Source organism: Ipomoea triloba, chromosome 4, assembly GCF_003576645.1.
Source record: "Ipomoea triloba cultivar NCNSP0323 chromosome 4, ASM357664v1".
In the NCBI taxonomy this organism is placed as follows: domain Eukaryota; kingdom Viridiplantae; phylum Streptophyta; class Magnoliopsida; order Solanales; family Convolvulaceae; genus Ipomoea; species Ipomoea triloba.
Genome location: NC_044919.1, coordinates 14,226,613 through 14,246,189, shown reverse-complemented (window position 1 = coordinate 14,246,189; position 19,577 = coordinate 14,226,613). Strand labels below are relative to the sequence as shown.

General features: G+C 39.4%; 1 protein-coding gene and 1 long non-coding RNA gene across 2 annotated transcripts; both read right to left on the bottom strand.

The window, feature by feature from the left end:
* Positions 1-15,819: 15,819 nt before the first annotated feature.
* LOC116017374 lies at positions 15,820-16,360 on the bottom strand. The gene is made up of 2 exons (XR_004097884.1): positions 16,312-16,360; positions 15,820-16,179 (listed from the first exon to the last, which is right to left on the bottom strand). It is a non-coding gene; the product is annotated as an uncharacterized LOC116017374 (long non-coding RNA).
* Positions 16,361-19,164, bottom strand: LOC116015855 (putative late blight resistance protein homolog R1A-3; the record flags this gene model as incomplete). The annotated part of the gene is made up of 2 exons (XM_031256023.1): positions 16,525-19,164; positions 16,361-16,408 (listed from the first exon to the last, which is right to left on the bottom strand). Coding segments are annotated over exons 1-2 (2,610 nt in total), but the record flags the coding sequence as incomplete, so codon positions are not given.
* Positions 19,165-19,577: the final 413 nt, after the last annotated feature.

Below are 19,577 nucleotides of genomic sequence, written 5' to 3'. Positions count from 1 at the left end.
CGAGGAGCTCGCAGCTTTACTTTCCTGGCTCTCTGCTCATTCTCTGGTAAGGTCCCGGTCTCTAAATATGAACGGAGGTCGGTGATCCAATCATCCGTTTCTGTATTGACCGGTATCACGGGAAGCGCATCCACGCAAGCAGTCTGCAGCTCTTCCACCCGGGCGACCTTCGATATATATTCCGGAGCCTCGTGCGATAGTCGGGATAACATGTCCGCATCCACATTCTCGGCCCGTGGAATGTGCTCGGCTCTGCAAGCGTCGAACGATCCCATAACGGATAAAGCGTAGTCGCGGTACCGGGCTAACCGTTCCCCTTTTGTTTCGAAAGCGCCGGTGACCTGTCCGACGACTAGGGCTGAGTCAGTCCGGATCCTCACATGTCGAGCCCCCAGAGAACGGGCGCGTCGCAGGCCAGCTATGAAGGCCTCGTACTCCGCTTCATTGTTGGTCGGTGAGAAAGCAAGCGACAAGGCGTAGTAAACTTTGAAGCCCTCCGGGCTGGTAAGAACTATACCAGCGCCGGCGCCCTGCTTGCAGCTTGACCCATCTGTTGCAATTTCCCATTCCACCGGGGCATCGTCGGAGGTCGCCGGGGTGGTGCTGTCACGTGCTGAACATTCTACGACGAAATCTGCTACGGCTTGCCCTTTAATGGCCGGTCTCGGCGTGTATTCGATTGCGAACTGGGTCAACATCATTGCCCACTTAATTAACCGACCGGAGGAAGTGGTCGTCCGGAGTATGGCCCCTATCGGTTGATCGGTGAGCACCCGGATCACCCGGCCTTGGAAGTATGGCGTTAACTTCTTCGCGGTCGTGTACAACGCGAATACGACCTTCTCCAGCCGGGTATACCGTAGTTCAGGGCCCTGGAGAGCGTGGCTGATGTAATAAACCGGGCGTTGCACCCCTTCAGGGTCGGTTCGGCAGAGCACTGCGCTGATAGCGCGGTCCGATGCGGAGAGGTAAATCTGCAACTCTTCACCAGGTTCCGGCCTGGACAACACTATCGGTGAGGCCAAGTACTCTTTCAAACTTTCGAAAGCCCGTTGACACTCATCAGTCCACATGAAGGCGGATGTCTTCTTCAGTGTCTGGAAGAAAGGGTGTGCCCGCTCAGCAAGTTTTGAGAGGAAGCGGCTCAGGGCGGCCAGTCGACCAGTTAGCTGTTGAACTTCTCTAACCGTGGCCGGCGGTCTCATGTCGATTATCGCCTTCACTTTCGCGGGGTTCGGTTCGATTCCTCTCCTTGTCATCATAAACCCGAGAAACTTCCCGGTCTGCACCGCGAAAGTACATTTGGCCGGGTTGAGTCTCAGCCGGTTATATCTCATGATCTCAAAGCTCTGTCTCAGGTCGGACGCGTGGTCATACTTATCTTTACTTTTTACCAGCATGTCATCGATGTAGGCCTCCATCGTTTTACCAATCAGCTCTCCGAACAAGGTGTTCACCATTCTCTGGTAAGTTGCACCGGCATTGCGGAGACCGAATGGCATAACTCGGTAGCAGTATAGACCGTCTGGAGTAATGAATGCTGTCTTGGCTTCGTCCTCTTCGGCCATCATCACCTGGTGATAGCCCTTGAAAGCGTCCATAAAACTTAAGAGCTCTGCGCCTGCGGTCTCGTCGACCATCTGGTGGATACTCGGGAAAGGGAACGGGTCTAACGGGCACGCCTTGTTGAGGTCCGTATAATCCACGCACATCCTCCAGGCTGGGGGCTTAGGGACGAGAACTACGTTTGCTAACCACTCGGGGTAGTGAACCTCCCGTATGTGTCCGGCCGCTACCAAAGATTTCGTTTCGGAGCGAACGAACTCTCGTCGGTCAGACGCCAGGTGTCTCTACTTCTGCTTGACCGGTCGGGAGCCAGGGCGTACGGCTAACCTATGGCATATTGTCTGGCGATCGATACCAGGCATATCTCCCGGTCCCCAGGCAAGGATGTCGGCGTATTCCCGAAGGACGGCGATGGTTGCGGTCCGTAATTCTGGCGATAAGGCCGAGCCAATCTTCACAGTACGTTCCGGATGAGAGTCCGATAGCGGTACCAACTCGACCTCTTCCGACGGTTCGGGACGTTCGACTCGGGCGTCTCCCTTCTTACTAATAGCGTTCACCCGAGACGTGCTGGTATCTTGTTTCTGTACAGCCCGGACATAGCATCGCCTCGCCGATTGAGGGTCTCCTCTAACCGTGCCTACACCTTCCGGAGTTTGGAATTTCATGCATAGGTGCGGCATTGATATTATCGCGCCGAGCTGCGATATCCCCGGCCTGCCTAAGATGGCGTTATGAACGCACGCCAAGTCAACGACGACGAACTCCATGGTCACCTGGCACACTCTCGGGACGGTCCCGACCTCTACAGGCAGTCGGATGACTCCTTTCGGATGGACCATTGCTCCTGTAAAACCCGAGAGCGGTGTCTTGACAGGCATTAACTGGGACCGATCTAACTGAAGCTTTCGGAAGACGTCTAGGTACATAACATTCACACTCGACCCCGTATCCACCATGACTCTCTGTACGTCGACGCCGTTGATGTCTATGGTTACCACCAATGCTTCGGTCGTGCAGTTGGGGCTGCTCGGCAAGTCACGATCGGTGAACACGATAGGCTCCACTTTCACCCTTTTCTCCAGATTTGACTCGACTAGGGCCACGTGTAGATCTCGAGCCCAGTTACGCCGGTTTTCAGCAGTGTCGCCACCTTCCGGTCCTCCGAATATCACATGAATAACTTGTTTTCGAGCGGCTGCCGGAGGTTCCCTATCGAGGTCGGGGTCTTTATCTTTCTTGTCCTTATCTTTTTTGAAATCTTTCCTCCACCCACGCCGGTTCTTCTTCCTCTTTTCGGCGAACTGGGCCAACTCCCCGGTTTGTAGCAGGTCTTCGATCAGACCTTTAAGCACGTGACACTCTTCGGTGTCATGTCCCCGATTGCGGTGATACGCACAGTACTTCTCCTTATCCGGTCCATCTCTCGCCGGGGCGGGCAACTGGATCAGATGACAACTTTGGGCGAATTGCAGGACCTCCGCAACCGGCCTGTTCAGCGGGGTGTAAATCGGGTTTCCATCGCGATCTTTCTGTCGCAGATTGTTCGGGCGTCGGTCTCTCTGGCTCTGATCCCTCCTCGACCCCCCGGTCTCCATCAACCTCTTAGCTGAGTTCGCCTCCGTGGCCGTAGCATAAGCCACTACTCTGCGCACAGCGTCTTCGTAGCAGGTCGGCGGCCGGAGTATTAGGTCCTGGTACAGGTTTCCCGCTCTTAGCGAGTTCAACAACAAGTTGGTGGCAGTTACGTCATCTACGGGTTCTATTTCCGACATTTCCTTATTCCATCGCTCGATAAAGACAGAGAGCGGCTCCCCGTCTAACTGTTTGGCGTTTTCCAAATGAGAGAAATGTTTCTTCACGGTCTTGGCCATGGCGAAACGATCGACAAACCTCTGGGCCAGGTCTCGGAAATTCGAGATGGACTCTGGTTCTAGGGTGCGGAACCACTCTGCAGCTCTCCCAGTGAGCGTGGAGTAGAACGCCCTACACATGACGGCCTCGGATACCCCCATCATGAGCATGTTACCATAGTAGAGGTTGACATGCTGTTCGGGGTCCGACCTGCCAGCGTACTCTTTGTCTCCAGGAACGCGCAGGTCTATCGGATATGGCTCACTCATGAGCTTGCGCGTAAAGGGCGTTCGGAGCAGGTTGCTAGATCGGCCGGTGGGTCGGTCAGTTCCTTCCTCACGCTTCCATCTGTTGAACTCCGCTCGGACTTGATCGAGCATTCCACGCGAAAGACCAGGCGGACGGGTTGTTTTACGGTGTCTATGGTGACGGGAATCCGAAGAACTTGCTTCGCTTGAATCAGCTTCGGTCGCGGTCGGGACATGTAATGGTCGACGCCCTCTCTCCATCGGCGGGTCGATTCGGTCCAGAACACTGACTCTCGGCGGCTCTTCTTGGGCTGGAGGTGGCTTGGAACCTGAGGTGCCCAAACGCGACAGAGCAGGTCGACGCGCCGATGTCGGTTCTCGTAATCTAGAGGAGATCGGTCGCCTTTCAGACTGCGCCCTCCTAGCGGGCGAACGGGCGGCTGCAGCCTCGATCGTCGTAGTATCCGGATGAGGGACCGGCGGCTGAGTGTGCAGCTGAGTGGGCGGTGCCGGCTGGAACGGGAAAGGAGGGGCGTAAGGCGTCGAATAGAAACGAGGGGAAGTAGTCCACCAATGAGCGGTCGGATCAAGCAGGTATGGCGGGTATTGGTACGGTATCGGTCCGACCGGTATAGGGAATGCTTGGGGAGGGTGAATCATGTTGACAGGATCAGCCGCCGGCGGACTAGTGGTATTGCTCGGGTCGTCTCTAGAGCTAAGGCGGGAACGTAGGTCGGGAGGTACCTCCTGCTCTGGATCCGTAGCGGCAAAATAATCCATATATGGGTACATGCTTGGAGATTGAAGTTAGGTAGAACGGGACTCGGCTTGTTACTTCGATCCCCACGGACGGCGCCAAAATGATACGGAATAATCCTGAAGAGAATATTCGTATTAATATATGGTAGAGTACAGGAAAAAATACCCTACGTGTGACCGAGCTCCGTGACAGTGGGTCAGCGGCTCCCGGTCTCTTTAGCTGTTGTTCAAGAGGTCCCAGCCCAAAAGCCCCCTCTCTCTACATTAAATGTGCCTTTTATAGCGGATATGGCCAGACCTACTCCGGTCGGGCTGCATGCAGGACACGTGGCAGACATGCACCGGTCACGCTATCGGTCCAATGCGCTTATGATAGGTGGATATGAGACCCCCACTTCGAATCCCGCCCGGGTTGCCGCGGCGACCCGGAGTGTATTGTACAAGGCTCGACAGACCGGGAACAGAATCTAAGGGCCTGGCTGAGTCCTTTTTCAGAGAGAGAGATCGGGATACGGAGACCGGATTTAGCCCTATCATAGACATATTGCAGCATCAGTATTCGGACTACCTGGCAAATTTTTGTTGTTACTATCAAGTAAACAAGTTATGAAACTAAAACAAAATGTACTACTCATTAACCTTCTACAAATATAATAAATATTAATATTAAAATTCAAAGATTAAGGTTAGATAATGACAAAATGCTTCTTATTGGGAACAATATTAAATGTTGTTGTTGGCAAGGTCGACTTTTCAATATTATGTTCATTTTGGTTATAAAAAATATGTAAATCAACTCTTTATATGTGTTGATTAGATGGTAACACATATTAATTATTTGTTCATTCATTTGCACACATTTGAAGGCCTATCAAAGTGTCAAAGGAATTTACATTTAATATAAAATTTTAAAATTCTAAAAAGGGAGATATGTAGGTTATATCAGAAGAATTAGTATCCTAAGACTAAAGGATCACTACTGTGTTGGATAAATGTACCATTGTATACAATGGACTAAGGTTAATTAGTTCACCTTGCATTATGAACTCTAATTCAAAAATTATATCTATAGTTAATAAATTATGTGTATGTAAATAAATTAATGACACATAATATATTAATTATATACCAATAATTGAAATATTTTAATTGCAAGATGGGAGGCACCATTTTTAATTTAATTGCAACTTTCAGTATTTTATTTTATGCTGCGCATTTTGGTGGCCTCTGCCACTTGCACTACTAATTACTTTTTGATTTTCTATTGACATAGTATACTCTTATTGATTTAGGAAAAGGAGTGGATAATAAGTTTTATTCATTTACTCTGGTTTTTTTTTTTCTTCCAATAAAATAAAATTTAGACATGTGTTGAAAATTTTATCATCGCTGTTGGGGGAGACGGCGCGGCCACGGTGAAATCTTCGGAATGTATAAATTCCTGGTTTTGCAAATGATCCGCAAGCTGCGATAGCGAGATAGGGACACCGGTCACGGTCAGGGCGCTCGCCATGGATCGGTATTCTGGCCGCAGACCACGTAGAACATAGAGGATCTGTTCGTCGGATGAAAGAGGCCTACCGGCGAGTGATAGTGCCTCCACGAGCAGCTGTGCCTTGCCGAGGTATTCGGCCGGAGAAGCGTCACCTTGCCTGAGCGTTTGGAATTGGCCAAGAAGGCTCAGGCATCGCGACCACGAGGATGATGCGAGCGCGGTGGTGATGGAGTCCCAGACCTCCCGCGAGGTGTTACGACCGATCGCTAGGTACATCGTCTCGTCGGTGAGGGAAGGGATCAGCAACGACAGTATGGACTGATCTTGTTGAACTCAGGCCGGATACGTCGGATTCGGCTGCGGTGGTGACCCCGACGCAGCAGCCGTGGACGATTGCGATGCAGGTGGGATGGTCGCCGGAGGACAGGGGTAGGAGCCGTCGAGAAATCCGAGCAGACCTTGTCCCTTGAGGAATGGAACCAGCTGCATATGCCAGTACAGATAATTCCTCGCCGTTAGCTTTATGGAGACGAAGTGATGTGCCGCGGTTAGGGCGGTGGGAGTCACCGGCGGAGGTGCGGCAGTGGTGGCGACTGTGCCGTCGGTGTTGGGTGTATTCATGGTAATAGTCGAAGAAGACGGACGGTAACGTTCGGTTGGGGAAAAGAAAGCAAAAAAAGGAGAAAAGAAAGGAACGGTGAACCTGTCGCGTCTGATACCAGATTAACAAATGATTTTGAATTTCCTCAAATCAATTACACAGAGAGAGAGAGTCCTTTTATCATAGGATGCTAAGGAGTAAGGACTCTCCTATTCTACAGATTATGGTTACAGACTAAAAGATAGCCACTAATAATAAACTATAGGGATAAGGGTCAAATAGACCCTCCAACTATACACCAAAATGCAATTAGACCCTCAAACTACAAACATATTCAATTAGACCCTTAAACTTATTTAAATTGTGCAATTCACATATTTAATAGGTTACCAAAAGGTAACCGGTCAATTACATCTGACTTGGCAACTCATTAAAAAAAAAACTTAAGTGGAGAAGCCGGATTTGAATGGGACACAACCGCTGTGGCTTCTTCTCCGTCCAAATTTGGACGGAAAAGCCATGGCAACCAACGTGCCATGGTGAATTTTTATTTTATTTTTTTTTGGTAAAAATATACATATAACTATTTTGATTTAACAACCCGTGGCTTCTTTAGTTCTTCTCCGTCCAAATCTGGACGGAGAAGCCATGACAGTTGGCTGCCATAGACAAAGAAGCCATGGCAGCCAACTTGCCATGGCAGAATGTTAATTTTTTTTTAAAATATAAATATAACTATTATGATTTAACAGCCGCCGTGCGGTGGCTTCTTCTCCGTCCAGAAGCCGTGGCAGTTGGCTGCCATGGGCAAAGAGGCCATGGCAGCCAACCTGCCATGGCGGAATGTTAGTTTTCTTGTCTTTTTTTTTTTTTTTTTTTTTTNCCTTAAACTTATTTAAATTGTGCAATTCACATATTTAATAGGTTACCAAAAGGTAACCGGTCAATTACATCTGACTTGGCAACTCATTAAAAAAAAAACTTAAGTGGAGAAGCCGGATTTGAATGGGACACAACCGCTGTGGCTTCTTCTCCGTCCAAATTTGGACGGAAAAGCCATGGCAACCAACGTGCCATGGTGAATTTTTATTTTATTTTTTTTTGGTAAAAATATACATATAACTATTTTGATTTAACAACCCGTGGCTTCTTTAGTTCTTCTCCGTCCAAATCTGGACGGAGAAGCCATGACAGTTGGCTGCCATAGACAAAGAAGCCATGGCAGCCAACTTGCCATGGCAGAATGTTAATTTTTTTTTAAAATATAAATATAACTATTATGATTTAACAGCCGCCGTGCGGTGGCTTCTTCTCCGTCCAGAAGCCGTGGCAGTTGGCTGCCATGGGCAAAGAGGCCATGGCAGCCAACCTGCCATGGCGGAATGTTAGTTTTACTGTCTTTTTTTTTTTTTTTTTTTTTGTAAAAATATAAATATAAGCCGTGGCTTCTTCTCCGTCCAAATCTAGACGGAGGAGCCATGGCAGTTGGCTGCCATGGACAAAGAAGCCTTGGCAGCCAACCTGCCATGGCGGAATGGTTTTTTTTTTTTTTTTTAAATATAAATATAAAAATTTTGATTTTTTTAAAATATAATTTTAAAAAAATATTAATCTACATGGAATCTTATGTGGCAAGTGACTTGGGGTGACATACTATTATAGGTCAAATGAGTTAATTGCACAATTTTAACAATTTTAAGGGTCTAATTGAATGTTTTTGTAGTTCAAGGGTCTAATTGCACTTTAGTACATAGTTGGAGGGTCTATTTGACCCTTATCCCTAAACTATATAATAAAACCAATATAGAATACATACTAATATAACTCACAGGTACGTATAGTATGGGAACACCAAAAAAATGTATCGTGCAAATAAATAAATAAGAAGTTTGGCAAGTATAGCCCGTCAAATGAAAATGGCTTGTATACACAAACAAACAACACCAGACAGTTAACATTTTGTCTGCCAATTATGTTCTTTAAGCTGTGGGTTTTGGTGTTCCCTATACTATACCTTGGTGTTCTGATCTTTTGACCACGGTTCGATTTCGGTTCTGAACTGGCGGTTCCGGAAATGGCTCCAACCTGGGATTTTTTTTTTTTGGGTAAAATTTTGTTCTATTTTTAAAATATCCAAATTCAACAATTAATTTTTTCATCCTGAAATCTTTTAAAAACGATTATATCAAATATTTAAATTTTAATTTTAAACTAAAAAAATAAAAATTATTTTTGGCTTGCACTTAATTTTAATTTGAAACTTAAAGGTCAATCTCGTATTAAAAGGAGTGAGAGACATTCTGAGACTAAGAACTTTGTTTCCTTCATGTGTCTCATTAACTACTCTTGCTTTGACAATGTGATCTGCCAATCTTGTGACGATAATACGTTACCATTGCAAAGACCAAGAGAGTGATCTATGTTCCGCAATAACATAACAAATTATTATTTTGGATTTATAGAAATGTAGGTGGTCGGTGAATCTAAAATAGGGAGCACCAATCAAAATCAGAGCTTTTTTATTTTTTATTTTTTTATTTTTATCAAAATCAGAGCTTAAATTTGGCAGACAAAATGTTAATAAATATGAGTTTTAGGTTTCTGCATATATAAAAGCTACTCGGTATTTAATTTCACGAGGCATAGTATGGTAAAACCCAAAAGGGAAAGAAAAAGGATTAAAATTTAAAAAATCGTGCAAATAAATAAATAAGAAGTTGAGAGTCACCAATAGTATTTTTGAGACATAAGCACATGGCTAAGTGGTAAAGCAGAGCTTTAATTTTCACTTTATTTATTAATTGTGTGTGTATCGAAATACAACTTCAAGAATATAATTGGCAGACAGGAACGTTTAATAAAGGTTGTAAATTTGTGCATACAAATTATTTAATTCCACGAGGTATATAGTATGGGAAAAAAAAAAACAAAAGCAAAAGCAAAAGCAAAACAAAAAGAAAAAAAAAAAACAAAGCAAAACTAAACAAAAAGATGCATGTTCGTGCAAATAAATAAAAGAAAATGCTAATTGCTCATATATCTCTTGCTCACAAACTTGTCATTCCTTGATGTGATAACTTTTAATAAATTTGTTTTATTTTTTCCCTGTTTATTTTAAATCTTAATCTATTAAAATTTGATACATCACGGAGTGACAAGTTTGTGAGTGATAGATGTATGGACATTTAGTATTGTCCATAAATAAATATGTAAAGGATTACAAATACTTTTTTATTAATTTTAATTTGTTATAGTTCAAATCAAAGTGACAAGAACTCACAACCACTATTCGAGAGTGNGGAATGGTTTTTTTTTTTTTTTTTAAATATAAATATAAAAATTTTGATTTTTTTTAAAAATATAATTTTAAAAAAATATTAATCTACATGGAATCTTATGTGGCAAGTGACTTGGGGTGACATACTATTATAGGTCAAATGAGTTAATTGCACAATTTTAACAATTTTAAGGGTCTAATTGAATGTTTTTGTAGTTCAAGGGTCTAATTGCACTTTAGTACATAGTTGGAGGGTCTATTTGACCCTTATCCCTAAACTATATAATAAAACCAATATAGAATACATACTAATATAACTCACAGGTACGTATAGTATGGGAACACCAAAAAAATGTATCGTGCAAATAAATAAATAAGAAGTTTGGCAAGTATAGCCCGTCAAATGAAAATGGCTTGTATACACAAACAAACAACACCAGACAGTTAACATTTTGTCTGCCAATTATGTTCTTTAAGCTGTGGGTTTTGGTGTTCCCTATACTATACCTTGGTGTTCTGATCTTTTGACCACGGTTCGATTTCGGTTCTGAACTGGCGGTTCCGGAAATGGCTCCAACCTGGGATTTTTTTTTTTTGGGTAAAATTTTGTTCTATTTTTAAAATATCCAAATTCAACAATTAATTTTTTCATCCTGAAATCTTTTAAAAACGATTATATCAAATATTTAAATTTTAATTTTAAACTAAAAAAATAAAAATTATTTTTGGCTTGCACTTAATTTTAATTTGAAACTTAAAGGTCAATCTCGTATTAAAAGGAGTGAGAGACATTCTGAGACTAAGAACTTTGTTTCCTTCATGTGTCTCATTAACTACTCTTGCTTTGACAATGTGATCTGCCAATCTTGTGACGATAATACGTTACCATTGCAAAGACCAAGAGAGTGATCTATGTTCCGCAATAACATAACAAATTATTATTTTGGATTTATAGAAATGTAGGTGGTCGGTGAATCTAAAATAGGGAGCACCAATCAAAATCAGAGCTTTTTTATTTTTTATTTTTTTATTTTTATCAAAATCAGAGCTTAAATTTGGCAGACAAAATGTTAATAAATATGAGTTTTAGGTTTCTGCATATATAAAAGCTACTCGGTATTTAATTTCACGAGGCATAGTATGGTAAAACCCAAAAGGGAAAGAAAAAGGATTAAAATTTAAAAAATCGTGCAAATAAATAAATAAGAAGTTGAGAGTCACCAATAGTATTTTTGAGACATAAGCACATGGCTAAGTGGTAAAGCAGAGCTTTAATTTTCACTTTATTTATTAATTGTGTGTGTATCGAAATACAACTTCAAGAATATAATTGGCAGACAGGAACGTTTAATAAAGGTTGTAAATTTGTGCATACAAATTATTTAATTCCACGAGGTATATAGTATGGGAAAAAAAAAAACAAAAGCAAAAGCAAAAGCAAAACAAAAAGAAAAAAAAAAAACAAAGCAAAACTAAACAAAAAGATGCATGTTCGTGCAAATAAATAAAAGAAAATGCTAATTGCTCATATATCTCTTGCTCACAAACTTGTCATTCCTTGATGTGATAACTTTTAATAAATTTGTTTTATTTTTTCCCTGTTTATTTTAAATCTTAATCTATTAAAATTTGATACATCACGGAGTGACAAGTTTGTGAGTGATAGATGTATGGACATTTAGTATTGTCCATAAATAAATATGTAAAGGATTACAAATACTTTTTTATTAATTTTAATTTGTTATAGTTCAAATCAAAGTGACAAGAACTCACAACCACTATTCGAGAGTGTACCCCAAGTAAACCTCGTTATTGTATAATAGCTCACAAAGCACAAGCATGATCGAGAACATGCTAGTAATAATCAAACTTGTGATCTTAAAATACAAGAACCATATTCAATCCGTTCGACTACTTATTTCAAGGCAAATTGGAGAATTTTTTATATGTCATATAATGTTGTATTCCATGTGTAAAGTTGTTAAACCAATTAAACCCATAAACTCTTTGTAGCTTGTAGCTCAATGACACCTCTGTGGCTTTTCTAAATGATAGTCGGTTGTTATGCCATGGACCACTCACAATTTTAGAACTCTATGTTCACACATTTTGAACTTTATGTTCACAATTTTTGAACTCTATATTCATAATTTTTGAACTTTATATTCACAATTACAGAACTCTATGTTCACAATTTCATAACTCTATGTTCACACTTTCAGAACTCTATGTTCACAATTTCAGAACTCTATATTCATAATTCTATAACTCTATATTCAATATTATAACACAACTTTTGAATCTATATAACAAAATTGTGAATATTGAGTAATGTAATTTTGTATATTGAGATCTAAAATTGTGAATATAGAGTTCTAAAATTGTGAACATAGAATTCTAAAATTGTGAACATCAATCGTTATATCGTGGACCAGGGTCCACAATGCACTGTGGACCCTGGTCCGAAACGACGTCGTTTTGATGTTAGTGGACGCGGACGCGAATGACTCCAGGAAATTCATTATCTATAATACACATAATCATTGTCTAGAATATACAAAACATTTGCCTAGAATACACAGAACGTTTGCCCGGAATACACAGAATATTGACACAAAATACACATAACTCATCCTCTTACCATTCGAATGCACAAACACATCACAACCTGTGTTAATAACATGATCGAATACACAAAATATTGACACAAAATACACATAACTCATCCTCCTAAACATTCGAATGCACAAACACATCACGACATGTGTTACTAACATGAATACACATAATGATTGCCTGGAATACACAGAATGATTACCTAGAATACACAGAACTTATTTTGGTACAGGGTGCACAATGCATTGTGCACTGTGGTCTACGATATAAATTGCCTGTGAACATAGAATTCTAAAATTGTGAACATGGACTTGGATCTACCTTGCATACAAGGTGGACCCGAGTCCATAGCATAATTTTCCCCCAAATGAGAAGTCACAGATTCAAACCCAACATTGAATAGGTTGAGAAAGTATGTATGATTGTATGATTATATGAACAAATTAAAAAATAATAATAATAAACCTATAGACTTTTCATGACTTGTACCCATCACTTCATCAATGCTCTATATTAATATTCGTTGTAATTAGCTATTAGTTTATTGTCTGAGATGGTAATTATTTGTTAGCTTTAATTGATAACATATAAATTAAAACGACTTTTGAGGACTAGAATTTTTTTCAAGAAAACGGGTTAAATTGAGTCCCGACCCCTAAGTGAAATAAATAGTGCATTTGGGCTCTTAACTATAATTTTTTTTTTAAAATAAAAATTCATAGAGACACCTTATACCGACAAAAGAGTGCAATTGAGCGGTAATTTACCTATTCAGGAAGTTACCATTGATCTGGAGGTGACTAAACTTTCGCGTACGTTATTATTATGATGTGGTGATTACTTGACACTAAATGTGACAGTGATTTGGCATAATTTTTTAAAAATATTAGTAATTTTTTTAAAAAAAAAATTTTAAAAAAAATGCAATGTTGCGGTTAAAAGTGTCGTCTACTAAAAATAAATTAAATTAAATTAAACTTACATTTGATACCATTTGTTTAGCAAAACCTTTCAAATTACAATACCAATCACACCCTTTTATTATTTTTAAAAATAAGGGTCAAATAAGTCATCCAACTACACATTTATAATTGATCATCAAACTAACAAAAAAATTACAATTAAGTTCTTGAACAATGCAAAATCATGCAATTTAACCTATGATGACCTATTGACTTGATAATATGCTGACGTGGTGATTACCAAATTAAAAAATATTTTTTTTAAAAATTTTATTTTAATAAATTTAAATAAAATAATTATTTTAAAAAAAATACATTGTCTTCTCCACTGAGAAGGCAACCTCGCCTTCTCACTCGACAAGATGATCCACCCAGTTGCCTTCTCCTGTGAGAAGGCTAGGTGTTTTTTTTTGTTTTTTTTTTTAAATAATTTTTTATTTAAATTTATTAAATTAAAGTAAAAGATATTTGTAAATTTAGTAATCGCCACGTCTGCATATTATCAAGTCAACATGAGTATTACAAGATCTTAACGGAGGACTATTTTGATCAAATTGAAAGTGTAGAATTAAAAGGAGTGTTACCCCAATAGTCAGAAAATCATTTGTAGTATTAACTCTTGATAACATATAAAACGACTTTTGAGCACTTAAATTTATTTTAAGAAAATGGGTCAAATGAGTCCTAATTGCTAAGGAAATAAATAGTGCAATTAAGCTCCTAATTAAAAAAAAAAAAACATTGAGGCCCCTTAAACAGACAAAAAAGTGCAATTGAACCCTAATTTACCTATTTAATATGTTACCATTGATTTGGCATTGACTAAGCTTTCATGCGTATTATTATTCTGATGTGACAATTACTTGACACCAAATGTGGCGGTGATTTGACATAATTTTTAAAAATATTAGTAAATTTTTTAAAGAAATAAAAAATAATGCAATATGGCGCATAAAAACGTCATCTACTACAAATAAAATGAAAAATCAAAGTTACACTTGATACCATTTGTTTAGTAAAAAATTTCAAATTACAATACTAATCAACCCCACCCCCCTCACCCCTCTTTTTTTTTTTTTTTTTATAAAGTTTTTTAGAGTTAATTCCATTTTTGTCCTAAATTTATAGGTTGCAGTCCACTTTAAATACTTTTTTATTAGAACATTCACTTTTGGTCTTAGTATTATTGTGGCATGACCTTTTTTGTCCCAGTTTAAATATTGTTAAATATAAGGGCATTTCGATCTTCAATTTCAAAAAAATAAACCTAAAAAATATAGTGGTTCAACCTACTTTCTATATATAAAAAAAAAGATTTAAATGTCTTTGCATTTAACGATATTTCAACGATTTTGTTGATGGAGGACTAAAGATGATCATGCCACAATAATACTAGGATCAAATGATGATGTTCTAATAAAAAAAAACTACAAGTGGACTGTCACCTATAAATCTAGGATAAAAAATGAAATTAACATCTTTTTTAATGTGACATTTTTTAAGGTTTGAAGTTCCATAATACAATATTAGAAACAAACACTAAAAAAGTATTCCAATGCACATCCGAATTACAAAACTAAAAAGTGCACATTACATATACCGGAAGAACTGAAATGCCTAAATCATTCACTCAGATACTTTTTTACCAATCTTCTTATTAACTCAATCTAATTCAAATCCAACACCAAATCTGCAAATATAATGAATGCATCAAAGATAGACACCAAGTATTGTAAAGTTGAGAAAGAGTAGTTAGTTAATGTATACCAAGTATTGTAAAGTCGATGCTTTAGGGTCAGTATTGTTTATACTTGTCCGCAAAAGTGAAAATCCTCGCCGTAAGGGCTGTCGGCAAAGAATGTTGCAGCAGCCATAATTAGGCAAATATCAACAATTGACAAAGAATTAGGCAAGTCAAAAAGGGTTAGGCATGGAGTTAGGCACCTACCAAAATATTTATTATTTGGTCCCTAAACTTTGGACTAACTACAAAATGACCCCAATTTCTCAACTATAAATAGGGAGGTCATTTTGCCATTCTAGTCATCCCAAATCATTCTATTCTTCCCTCATATACTAGAGACATTAGAGATTAGAGAGTTTGTTGAGTGTATTTCTCCTTCCTAGCAAGAGAGAATTATCCTTGTTTTCTCCTTGTTAGTTAGAGAGTAGTTGTAACTCCTATTTTCTCATAGTGAAATTCTTCTACCCTTGCCCGTGGTTTTACCCTAGTTTGTTTAGGGGTTTTCCACGTAAAATCTGTGCCTCATTTATTTTTCTTTCTCAAATTATTGTTGCAATCTGATCTATCCCACTTCCGCGGGCGCAACAAGGGCCCCCACAAGATTGTGAGGGAGTAAATCATGGTGATCCAGTCACACATTAGATAGGATCGGAGGTCCGTATATAGGACAAGGGAAACCAAAAGAACACAAACAATATAACTCAAACTCAAAGACTTTCAATAATATTCAAACTTGAACTTCCGAATACAAAAGTCTTTTTAAATAGACAATTAAGAAAATATAAGAGTTGCAAATATTAAAAGCATGCATAGGAAAAATAAAATAAACATAAAGAGAATTACAAATATTAAAAATATTTAAAGCTAATCCAAGTTTCCAATAAAACTAGCCACCAAACTACATGTTTCTTAGATTTCATGTATTTAACCATTATTGTCTCAATTCATGTACTGTGCCAATCCAGTACTTGGTAAAAGGTGCCCCAAGGAGTCACTCCCACAAGTGGTAAAAATCCACACTGCAACTGCTAGGCTTGATCCTACATTATTGCACAATCTGTCACCCAGAAACCAAATGAGTTATCCATGTATCCTGATTATTGTTTATCCAATTTTGTGATGCATCACCTTGACATATGAATGAAATAATTAAATGAACAAGGAGGATATATAGGGATAGTAGACATACCCTTTTCCTTTCTTCTTTGGGAGCATCCTCTGATCTACTCATCATCTTCATCGAACTCATCTTCATCAGACTCATCATCTTCATTAGACTGGGCAGGCTGCCATATATATGAACCATATATTTAAAAGTGAATTAAACTAAATGAAGTTTGGAGTGTACGTGAAATAGATTAATCATTTCAAAGCAGTTGGGAAAGAGAAAAGGGAGAGAGACCTTTAATGTGCCTTCTTCAATGACAAACATATTATCATTTCCTGCATCATGTTGCTCTTCCAGAATTTGTTTCGCTGATTCCACCACAGAAGGAAGACAATACTTTATTTTGATCAACTCCAATGTTCCAATTTCCCCAAACCCAACTGGGATCTCTTCCAATTTGTAGCACCCAGAAAGGATTAGGTGCTGAAGGTTTGGAAAATGATTATTTCTGGCTTCCCAACGCTTGAACCGAGTTGTATGAATTTCCAAATAAGCTAACTGCTTAAATATCTCATCCTCAGATAGTTTCCACTCTTCATCGATGCAAGAACATCCTCTAAGCTTTAGCACCTCAAGCTTAGGCAAGCTGCTGAAAACACTAATTTCCTTCCACACGAAGTACATACCATGAAAGGTCAACTTCTTAAGTTGTTTCAAGTGAAAAATACGGTTTCTAATTGGAGCCCTATGTGCACCCGCCAAAATCGAATTTCTTTCACAAATTTGCAGACTCTCGAGATACTTCAAATTGGAAAGGTCGCAATACCAATCATTCCAAGCCCTTCCCTCACTTTTAATGTTTACCTTCTTTAGGTATGGAATTTTTTTAAATAACTCTCTTGTGCACTGTGCAGGCTTCAACCAAGAAATGTTCTCCAACCTTTGATGAACAAATTCGGGAAAACAACTAGAAATAGAGCCACAACGACAATATTCTAGGTGTGGAAACAATAAACAGTTCCTTTTATCATTCTCAGAAGTGGATAGTGTTTGAAGATTCCAAGCACAGGCTGGTTCTAAGAATTCAAAATCAGAAGGTTTTGAACCTAGGTATCTCAAATGGACAAGATTTGCAATCTCGCCCTCAGCACCATAGAGTACTCTCAACAGATTGCAGACTTTCAAATCTAAAGGTGTCTTTCCTGAAAAAGAGAAGATGGATCTACAGGTTTTTGGAAAAGTATATGAGGCAGCTGGGCTGTTAGGATCTTTTGAATGGAAGCTTACCCAACGGAAACCTTTCTGAGGGAGATTGGAACTATTTTCATGGACAACATGCAGAAGGTTTTCTTTTTGAGCTTCTCGTACACAAAAGGAATGCAATAAGTCATGAATTCTAAATGCCTTTATTTTTCCTCCACAACTACTTACCTGGCTGACAAGAATTAGGTTTCTATCGTTGAGTTCATGAATATTGATTGTAGCCACCAGATCAAAGCTCATTTTCTTAGATGTCTTTATAAATCCTTCTGCAGCCCATAACCTTGCAAGATTTTTAACAAAGATCTCTTTATCTTCCGGAAAAATGCCCAAATATAAGAAACAAGCTTTCAAGTTGTAATGCAACTGATTGTAACTTGAAACGAGTATTCTTGAGCACTCTTCATCAACCGTTGTTACAGATGAATTTATTAGAGTTTTGGCCATATTCTTCCACTCATCTAGTGTGACGAGTTTGGAAAATAGACCAGCAACCACAACAATTGCCAATGGAAGACCTTGGCATTTTTCAACAATTGGTCTCCCAATTGCTTCAAATTCTGCACCACGACATTTGCATGCCTTTTCGTAGAATAGATTCCAACTTTCATTTGGATCTAAAAATTGCATTTGATGAGAAAAGTCACTATTGGAACCAATCTGAGCAGCCACCTCTGCAAAACGAGTAGTCACCAATACTCGACTACTCTGACTATCATTAGGAAGACAAATTTTGACAGCATCCCATGCCTTGTTGCTCCATAGGTCATCAATCACAACCATGTACCTTTGACCCTTCAAGCCTTGGTAGAGATGTAATGCAATCTCCTCATCAGGGCCAGTTTCTTCTTTGCCACTAATTGATTTCAGAAGACTTATGAGCAGTTGTCTCTTGTTATGATTTTGCGATGCAACAACCCATGTTTTCTTGTCAAAATTGGAAGCAATTTCCGGATCATCATAAACTCTTCTTGCTAATGTTGTCTTACCGATACCTCCCATACCTTTAATAGAGACAACTTCTCGCTGTTTGGATGAGTGTTCAATCAACATCTTCTTAACCCTCTCGAACTCATTGTTTTTCCCAACCATTTTGTCCTGGGAGTGTGAAGCATGCTGTGAGGAATCACCGGTCATGATAACTTCATCAGATCTGGGGAAAACATCAAGCGTAGTCATCCTTCCTTGCAAGGCTTCAACACTCTTGTCCTCCTTGATTTTCTCCAACTCTTTATTGATGCTATCAATGTCTTCTATTGCTTGTTGCAATACATGACAAAGTTTGAGAGCAGGCGAAGTTCTTTCCTCTTCCTCTTCCTCTTCCTGGTAAAGTTGTGCGATTTGGAATTCGATTTCATCTTCTATTGTGAAAGCCACATCTCTGAGTTTTGTTTCCAAGTCTTTAATTGCTTCGGCACCATCCATCCTATTCTCATCGAATAGTTTAATAAGAGATGATAGCTTTCGACGGAGAGATTGGATCAAGTCTTTGTTGGGAGGGATGAGTCCCTTTTCTTGAACGATTGGACGAGGCCGAAGTCGCAAGAGCTCGACCTCTATTGTCCTCACAAGAGAAGTTACAGCTACACAAGCCATTCTTCTATTCTCTCTGATCTCTGTTTGAATGAAATGTAATTGTGACTTGTTTTCTGCTCACTTAATGTTGGGCTGAAGCCTGAAGGTTGTTAGTAGCAGAAGCAATATCAACTGGCAATATAATTGCCTTTATGGTTCTAAGTTCAATAATTGCAAGAGGGAATGAAGCATTTTTAATTAGCTGCAACTTGCAATTGATAGCATATATTGATTTTTAGTAGTTTATTATGTTATAATTTCTGTGGCTTTCTGCAACTTGTAATATATATATACACTAAATTCAGATATACATACATAGAGTGTAGATAATGACAGCTTCATATTAAGCAATTCTTTGTCTGCAAGAGCATATGCTCTTTATTATTTTATTTTAGTTTTTGTTTATTGAAGCCAGCTGGATCTGTAAGCTCACCAGCATTATTCTAATGTGCCTTTTGGGTAAAATTTGCCTTGTGACTCACCAGCAAAAGACCACAAGAAAACAAACTAAT